Source organism: Parasteatoda tepidariorum, chromosome 3, assembly GCF_982258835.1.
Source record: "Parasteatoda tepidariorum strain Cologne lab strain chromosome 3, Ptep-v5.0, whole genome shotgun sequence".
In the NCBI taxonomy this organism is placed as follows: Eukaryota; Metazoa; Arthropoda; class Arachnida; order Araneae; family Theridiidae; genus Parasteatoda; species Parasteatoda tepidariorum.
The window spans coordinates 90,234,152-90,243,910 of NC_141757.1; the positions used below are offsets into that span (position 1 = coordinate 90,234,152).

The 9,759-nt window shown below is 26.6% G+C and overlaps 1 protein-coding gene across 1 annotated transcript in view; it reads right to left on the reverse strand.

The window, feature by feature from the left end:
- Window positions 1–1,233: 1,233 nt before the first annotated feature.
- The window catches only part of LOC110282173 (neural cell adhesion molecule 2), a 90,872-nt gene continuing 82,346 nt past the window's right edge, over window positions 1,234–9,759 (reverse strand). The window contains exons 9-14 of the mRNA XM_021145022.4: window positions 6,906–7,034; window positions 6,184–6,211; window positions 5,008–5,099; window positions 4,070–4,206; window positions 3,091–3,198; window positions 1,234–1,321 (exon numbers count right to left, since the gene is read on the reverse strand). Coding sequence (XP_021000681.3) covers window positions 1,271–1,321; window positions 3,091–3,198; window positions 4,070–4,206; window positions 5,008–5,099; window positions 6,184–6,211; window positions 6,906–7,034 — 545 coding nt within the window. The 3' untranslated portion in view covers window positions 1,234–1,270. The remainder of the gene's footprint in view (window positions 1,322–3,090; window positions 3,199–4,069; window positions 4,207–5,007; window positions 5,100–6,183; window positions 6,212–6,905; window positions 7,035–9,759) is intronic.

Sequence of the window (9,759 nt, forward strand, 5' to 3'; positions counted from 1 at the left end):
ACATTGAAGCTTTTGGATTAGGCAACAAGACCACCCTTAAAAAATGATAGATACTAGGTATAATAAATATAATATTAGTGAGAGTAGAGGGTTAACCTTTTTACGCGCAGTATTGCAAGTCTGGCAACACTTATTCTAAAAATATTGCAAAACACTAAATGTGTAAAACAATTTGCTTTTGAAGCTGAATCGTTCTTTTAGAAACTACTATTTTTTAAAGAACATGGAGTTCAAATATATTTGTTTAATGGAAATTTATGATCAATGACCACAGTGGCTAAAATTGTGCCTGTGTGAAATTTTGAGTCAACATTTGTTGCTCCAAAAAGGGAAAAAATAAAACACCTTTTATCGACAAATTTGGATGACGGTGAAAAATATTCAGGATTTTGGATAGAATCATGGCTCATGATTTTTTTCAAGCAACTTTCATATAATTTAATTTAATTTTTCTTTTGTTTTCGATTTATCAAAAAGCACTTACATTGATAATTTTTTTCAATAAAAGCCGCTTTGATGATTCCGCAATCGTTACGCTTAAAAATTGTTTTTTTTTCTTTTGCAGAAATAATTATTCTATTATTTACAAATCATATTTATAGTTATCCGATTTTTATTACAAAAATTTAGATTTATTATTTTTAAATTCGGGAATTGACAAAACGTCAGTTAAAAGAAATTTTCTTAGACCATAAAATATTACGCATATGTCAAAAAATAAAATAATTAGATGAAAAATAAAAAAAAATTAAAAATTAAAAACTTTTCAAAGAAACAATATGTATTTTTTTTCTTGAAACATATAAACTAGATAGACTTTTAGAGTATACATTTTTCTTAAAATTATTTTACATTAATTCCTGCATAGTATATACCTCTCATTTCAAGTAAACGAATGAAGTAGAATAGCTTTTATGTCAAAGTTAAATTTTTCCCGTATAGAGAAATAAAATAAGAGAAGTATTTGGCTAGAAATAACAAGTTTTATGACATAGTATAACTAGTTCTCAAAATACTGTTTTTAATAATAATTGTTTAAAAGATTGGGTTATGTATTGACGCATTACTTGGATCATTGAATGATGCACAATCTCTGTACTCAACATAAGTAAGCTTGCTCTTCTGCATTTGCAACTGTACAGTAAATTATTTTAATGAATCACATGATGGCAATGGAATGTCGAAGGCAAAACATCAATACGAATTTGAGCTCTTTAACAATGTTTGAACTAGTTTTTCTTATTTTTTGGAACTGAAGATTGGTTATTTTTCAAACTGGTGTTGACAACCGTAGACTTTCGCTCCTTTGATCACTCCATTGCTGGGAAGAAAAGAAAATACATGAAATAAATCCGTTGTAACAATGGCTGTTTATTGTTTAAAATTGAATCTCTGTTTCTAATGTAGTTATTGATAAACTGTAAGCACTTTTAAAACTGCTGCATTGTGCACTGTCAAAAAATGTACATTGAAATTCAGCAAAAATGAGTCAAAATAGCTCCAAAACAAATTTTGCCGAATTTAGAAACCCCATACGTCCATTATTGAATATAGTGATATGATCAAAATGCTTAATGATGAAAACAGGATTGGTAAGGCACGGCCAGTAACAAATTCATGGGTTTTTCAAATTCGATTCTATTTGTATCAGAGCTATTTTGTCTCATTTTTTCAGAACTTTGAGAAACCCTGTTTACAATGGGATTATGAAAAAGAAAGAAAGTGAAGTCGGTTACAACACTTAGCAATGCTTATTCGAATCTCGCTCTTACTGTAATTTTTTTTATTCTGCCAAAGTCCACCCCTAACTGTACTGAAAATGTCTGAATTGATTAAATATAGGAAATAATCTCTTTGAATATAGGAATTTTACTTTTAATTCATTTGCAAACTTTCTTTCTAGATTAGCTAGAATACTAGCGTTTTATAAAAAAGATTATCATTTATTTATCATATAATAGAAAATTAAAAGGTAAAAACACCGCTTTATCAAAACACGTGGTTAATATATTATTTTGGGTATAATGGATGCTTTTATTTTAGAGATTTTGCAAAATATAGATACCTTGTCGTTCTTTTCGGTACTTTTTGTCTCGCAGCTAAGCCATTCACAGTTTGTTTCCTATATGGCGCAACTCTCTAAACACGTTGTATACAGGGACTCTGATTTATAATGTTTTTTGCTGTATTATAAAATATGATTATTACAAAATATAAAAATTCGCTTAAAATATTAACTTGATTGAAACTTTTTTTTACATGGAACATTTAAACTACATTGACAGAAATCACTTAACATTCACATAATATTATTTATTTTAAATTTAATAGTTCTTTTACTACTAAAAGATTTTTTATCAGCCATCGTATCCATATTATTAAATTCAAATTTAAAAATAAACTGAAAAGTGGTGAAACGTCCACTACCAAGTTCTGTTTTCTTATTGTATAACATAAGAATAGTTGGTTAAGAATAATTGGTATAACATAGGAATAATCAATCATAACTTAAGAGTTTGGATAAACGGGTTTAGTAGTAAAGCTGATATAATTCATATCAATGTAACAAAATAAAATTTATACACAAAACTAGAACTTAAACGAACTAAAAGTGCATAAGTCTGCCTTTTCTGTGTTTTTTCCTCTATTGGTTGCAAAACTTGTGCTTATACCATGTAAGCGTTAGTCCGACTTTTTCCCATAAATTTCAGCTGATACTTTTCCTGAATTAAAAAAAGAGACATTTTGGGATTATTTCTCTCAGACATCCAACGCTTTGAGCAATATTTTTATTCTTTACATTTAAATTGTTTTGAAGTCAACGAAGCATACATCATTCAAACATTTATAAGAAATCAGAATAATTTATTGTAGTTAATTAAGTCTATTATTAAAAAAAAATTCTAATTGTTTTCTAGATTTCCCGATATATTTCATTATCACTAAAATAATCAACAAATACGCAATATTTGCTAGGGATATGTCGCTATAGCACCATTTTTGAATACAATACTCAAATATTTGTTAGTTTAATTATGAACAATAGTACTATAAATCGTGAAATATATATTGACTAAATTCTAAGAATACCTGCAAAGTTGTAGGAATACTTGATATCAGCGGCGTTTCTATTGTTATCCCATTATCTTCTACTATATCTCCGTCTATCTCTTGTAAAAGACGTAGTTTCTTTGGAGTCTGAAAATTATTAATTACGTTTCATTAAAGACTAAATATCCATCAACAGTAATGCGAAATAAAAATCTATATGATTTAAAGCATTTATTAAAAATGAATCGATCGAGATCCCAAAAAATGTCTTCAGTTTGAAACTTGAAAGTTTACTTTAAATATGAAAATATAAAATTAATGTTGTCATGTTAGTTAGTTATTATTTCTAATGCAAGAGCCATATTAGGCTATATCTTACTTTTCACTTGATAATGTCAAACGAAATGTAGAGATTATATGTTTGTTAATGTTATCAAATTCGAATTTATTAAACTAATATATTGTAATCATAAAATGCTTTAATTTATCCTAATTGGATGATATGAGTTACAAAAAAATGGAAGGAATAAAATTAATACAATATATTAAATGATTGTAATAATTGATAGAATTCAGTCTCTACTGTAAAAAAATCATAAATTTTAATATCACAAAGGACAGAAAAAAAGCTCCTGATAGCTATGAGAGATGCTAGAAATCAATCCGTGGAAGTTTTGTTGTCACTTTCACATCACGTGGATAAACTGTACGCATATGGTAATGTCTAACTAATGATGGATCTTAAAATATTAAATAAATTGCTTGATATAGCGTATTATTTGCCTTCGTATCTTTTGTTCATTTTTGCTCATTTTTTTACTTCTGCGAAAAAACAATCCGTTATATGATATTTCACTAGATTGTTCTGTCTCATATTGCTTTTTTTTAATAAATATTCATCAATTAAAATATCCTTTACTAAAGGATAATGTCAATTTTACATGAGGGTCAAATTAGCCCCAATCATGGTTTCAGGTATTTTAAGAATCTGACTGTTTTAGTGTAAAAATAAACTTACTGATATAAGCTCTGAATCATCTGAATATGTGACACCTTGATATTCACTATACTTTCGTAAACTTTTATCACTTAAAACTGTGGACAAATTTCCGTCATCATCTAACTCACACGATTTAATTTTATCCTCAGATCTATCTGTGGAAGACAAAAAGGATTAACACAATCAAGTAATAAAATCTTTTCCATTTGAAAAGCAATAATTAAATATCGAATAGCATTTATTTTAAAATTCATTTTCAGTTCCATTCACATCACAATATCATAATTGTTTTTAATCTATTTTCTATGTTGATTAATTTTAAATGAGATACGTAGATATAAATGCATTCTATTCTTAGTTTATTAAATTAAAAATAAATAAAAATGGAAGGAAAAACAAAAAAGAAATCTTTATAATTGTCTAAATGAAAAATGTACGATCTTCTGAAGATCTGATTGAATTAATTATTAATCTTAGTGTCAAAAGAATTATGTCGGAAGTCCAAATGTATGAATGGTTAGCAATAACGAGAATACATTATTCAACAAATAAAACGCCTTCATGTTTAAAAGAATTTATTATGCAATATATATGTATAATAAATAATGGAGAATAAATAATTGAACAATAAATATTGAGAAAATTCAACAATTTGTGTCCCACTCAATGCATGTAAATAATTAATGTTTTGTTAATAAAAATATTTTGTAAGCATTTATGCCTGAAATATCTTTACACTGAAATTGCAAATGCAAAAAATGTTTTTTTTTTTAAATTTTAAAAAACTATTTATATAATTTGCGCTTCTGATTGCACCTGATTTAAAATTGATCAACTTAGAACGTGACAAGCCAATGAATAAATTAAAGCTTTTAATGCGAAAATGAATAATTAATATTCAGTAATAAGATTGGCATTTTTATAATCGACAAAAAAATATTTTTTCTCCTATTTACCTTGTAAAAAGCTCTTTTCTGGAATAATATCTGGGCCTTGGTTATTTGGTATGCATGACTCTTTGCAGTCTTTCATCAAATAAGTGTCACATCTAAAAATAGCAAAGGCAAGCATTAATAATTAAAAAAAAAACTTATCAAAAATTGAACTTAGATGAAATTATGAAATAAAAAGGTTTATTTAAGTGCACGTTGCTAGAAAAATTCAATTTTATTTCATATTTATATTTAAAGTAAAAATTAAATATTTTTTTTCATTAAAGCTGTTACACTCTCCTACATGAGACCCAATTTCACTGAAAGCTTAGTGACAGGTATCTTAGAAATTAGTAAATTCATAAATGAGAAAAAATATATTTCAATTAATTAAATTTTGTTAAAGTTTTTAAATTATAACATGAAGAATAATAAATTTTACTTTTAAGTAAATTTTACATATTGCAAGATATATTTGTAGGATACTTATCCCGTGCTTAATCAAAAAACAAAATTTAGAAAACTCAAATAATTTGGTATTAATATGCAATTAAACTGCTCAAAAGGTAGCAATTTTCTTTCTGTCAAATTTCTTCATTATATTTTAAAATTCTGGAAAATGAGGATTAAACCAATTATATTTGTACAGAAACAATCGCTTTGTGAAAGCATACACACGGAAGAAAAAATCTTAAAATACTCAGTTACTGGGAAAAATTGAGGACTCATTGATTAGGCGATAACATTCCTTAAGTTTTGCTGTTACCCCGCATCAGGCTTCCGTGAAATTCTTTATTTTGTATTTGGCTTATTTAAATGCATATTAGCAAATTTTTTGCCGTCGATTGTAAACTTGTACTTAAAATTCTTAAAATCTCTTACAAGCTAATAAGCTTGCTTACTAGAATTAATATGTTAGGACAACAACTCCGTATCTGCCCACCGTGAAATTCTTTACTTTCCATTATGTCAACTTCTGGTAACCTCAAGTTTAGTTTACCGTTATGCGAATGATATTTGGTTTATTTAAATGTATATTGGCTTAATGTTTTTGCCCCCGATTGTAAACGTATACTAAAACTTCTTAAAATCTCTTACACGCAAATAAGCATTTTTCTACAATTATTATTTTAAGACAGCAAAACTCATTTAACACTGGATATATTGACATTAGAAACACCATAAATAAAACTAACTTACTTCTCATGTTCCTTTTGATATGGCTGATCTAGATTAAAAAAAATGAAAAAGAGTCACACTCATATAAACATAACTTATCAGTTTGAAATTTATTCTAGAACTTTTTTTATTTATTTTGCTTTGACTTTTTATTTATTTACTTATTTGTTGGAAATATTTTACATGTTTTATAGCATTAGTTGCTTTAGATATTAATGTATATATTCTGTATAAAATTTTAAGCAAGTTTGGACAGCAATAAACACTTAATTCATTCTTTTTTTCGCATTCGTAACACTTCTCTTACTGATTGGGGAGATCTCTCTGTTTTGTCAACTATCAGCAAAACACCAACCGATGAGGTGTCCCCGTTTGGTAATAGTTGTAACTTAAAGTATGTTTGTTTGCAAGCTTTATTCAGGGGCAATTAGTTCGATTAGTAAGAGCTTAATATAGTACTTAACTGAAGCATATTATCGTACTTTTTTTTAACATAAATACACATTTTATGCTTAAACTAGGCAATCAAGTATCAGAGTATCCACGTTGGTAATGAGGATGTAATGCAATATTTTCTCTCACATTTATTTTTGTTTAAAGTTAGACTATTAGTTAGTTTGTTTAAGTTAGTTTGTTAGTCTGTTGAAGTTAGTTAGTTAGTTTGTTTAAAGTAAAGTCTACGATATCTTTAAACTTTCAATTTGTTTTAGTTCATTAAGAGCATTACTTGAAATTTATCTCACCTTTAACACATCTCCTTGAACGTATTTTGATTGAAAATGCGATGACTACTATAAGAAGTGCCACAATAAACAAGGCTCCGATAACAATTCCAAATACAGCGGTGAGAATATCTGTTTGATCGGTCAAATCTATAAATAGATCTTTGATGAATACCCAATACATGAATACATATTATCGAAATAGCTAAAAAAAACTGGGTTTTTTATTAATTATAATACAAATCTTGGTTTATAACTACGTTAAGCAGTACTACCACAAAATGGAGCCAATATTTACTCAATAATAACGAATGAAAACTGCATTTATTTTTAACTAATATAAATGTAATATATGAAAGATAAATATTAGGTCAAAATAAATAAGGATAATTTAACAACAATTCGTTTATTCTTAGTCTATGCCTATTTTAATTGTGCAAAACTATATAAAATCCGTATGTGTGTTTCTAAGCTACTGAAACTGCTACTGTTAGTAGCTACTGAAACATGGTTGTTACAACTTAATAGAGAAGAAAAAGACTCCTTTGAAAAAGTTTAAAGTTATAAAGAGCCAAAAGAAAAGAAAACTAACAGTTTCATTTCCCTTAAATAATTAACTGTTTCAATAGCACTTTTAAAAATCTTTAATTTGTATTTTAAGCAAAAAATCTTTCAAAATGTTTATGCTTATAACTGTTAAAATTTAGATTTTTTCTTAAAATTTTGTTTTAATTTTTACCATTTTCACTGTTTTATTATCGTAATATTGATGGTTTAAATGAAAAACAAACTAATTTGAACATGTTTATGTCACAGATTTAAGCCTTTAATTCAATTTAGGTTATAGTTAATAGATTAGTTGAAAATATTCTACTCAAAACCGGTAGCAGACAGATATATATTTTAGTAGAAATTTTAGTCATGCTAAAGAAACCAATTCTTCATGAAATATTCTGATTTCTAACACATTTTTTTTTTAATTTTCAATCACTAAAGTTAGTTATCCTTAACCAAATAATCACAGAAGATACTTTGCAAACGAGAAAGAAATTAGATACATACTATACTAAAAATTTAAATTCCAAAAATATTTATTAAATGGAGTAGAGATCGTAGTTTCGTCTAAATTACAGTATACTTTGTTAAAAATTTCGTTAGACGAAATGATTTGGCAAACATTGTTAAATAATCCCAGATGCTGCTTTAAAAATAAATAGCTCTTTATAGCTTGAAGTTGAAGACACTAATGCAGTAGCAAATTCTTCTATACCCTGCATTAAGTATTTATTTTTCTATCATGAAAGAAATTTTATATCTAGAGTACACATGTCCCTTTTCAGAATCTTAGGGGTATTTTTAAGAAAACTAGGAAGATGTTATGGCAGTACGTAAGCTATTTCTTCGTAAAACCTCATTAATGTTTATCTAAGCAATATAAAATGAGTTTAAAATATTGTATAAGATAAATGTTATTTAACGTTCAACGTTTTGTTGTTTATTTACAATTTTGTTTTGCTTCAATTTACAAAGCCACGTTATGATTTAATGAAGAACTTAATTACATAGTTAAATAATAAATTCGAAAATTTTTAAGAATTAATACGGAAATAAGTATTAGACCTTATTGTTTGCTTGACCGTTCAAAAATTAATTAATTAAATATATGTTATGTAAATAACTAAATAGTTTTTTTCTGTTTTTATATGTTTAAAACCAGTTTTAAACATATAAAAACATTTCACTCCTTAAATTATAATCAAACTGTTTTGTTCAGCTATTTTTATTCAAATGTATTTATTTATTTAAAATACTGCATTAAAGTAAAATATCTGAAAGATATTTAAAAAAAAAAATTTTAAGGTCATGAAGAATGGATATAAAGTATCGTACACAATTCAAAATTGGGTAAAGGCTTTCAAAAATTATTCATCAGTGATTTACTTTTATAGTCAGCTATTACATAAAATTTTAGTTGAAAATTATGAACATAAATATAAAACAGTTGTTTTTCTAACTTTGACAATGTAATAAAAAGCCCATTTTAAGTTTTGCAGAGTTCAATAAATATAAGAAACTCTGAATTAAAAAAAATGTTAAGCAAGCGAAATATTATTTGAGCAAAATATAAGTATGTTTCGTAAATGTAATTTTAAAATATTATTTTAAGTTCCGTTGGACATATCTGTTAACTTTACTTATCTGCTAACTGTCTGCTAACATATCTGCTAACTTCACTGGCTTTTAGTCGGAGATTTTTCTCAAATGTTTAAACCGGTAACAAAATTTCTGTTTCAACGTTTGAGGAAAAGGAAAAAAATACCTCATTAAATCATAAGTTTTTAAGAGATATACATGAAGTGTCCTAAATGCTAGCAGTATTTAAGATTATTACGAAATTTTAATGGCCTTCGCTCTCTTTATTATTTAACTAATGGGGAGAGCCAGAACTTCCAGATGGACAGTTCTGTATTAACATATGGTAGAAACTTCTACAAGCGCATATGGAATAAAAAAATTTACCTCTAGAATGAGAAAAAAATACGAGTATCAAGTTATCAAATTAAATGGAAAGAAAATTAATTGAAAAAATGGATACAAATTTAAATATATCAAGAAATAATCAAAATAATTGTTTTCGATGAATATCTAATTTCATTTATCAGTTAATTGCTGTCTTAGTATAAGTAAAAGGCAAATAACTGTCTAAAAAGTATGACCGAAACTACCAGAATATGGTAAACTTTACCGAGTTTCTGGCTCTCTGGAGGAACCAGAATGTTAGATAATTTTTACCGAATCGTTTTGGCAATAATTTTGAATAAAACTAACAGTGAAATTGTTTTATGATGTGTCATAAAAGTTCGTAAAATAGTAG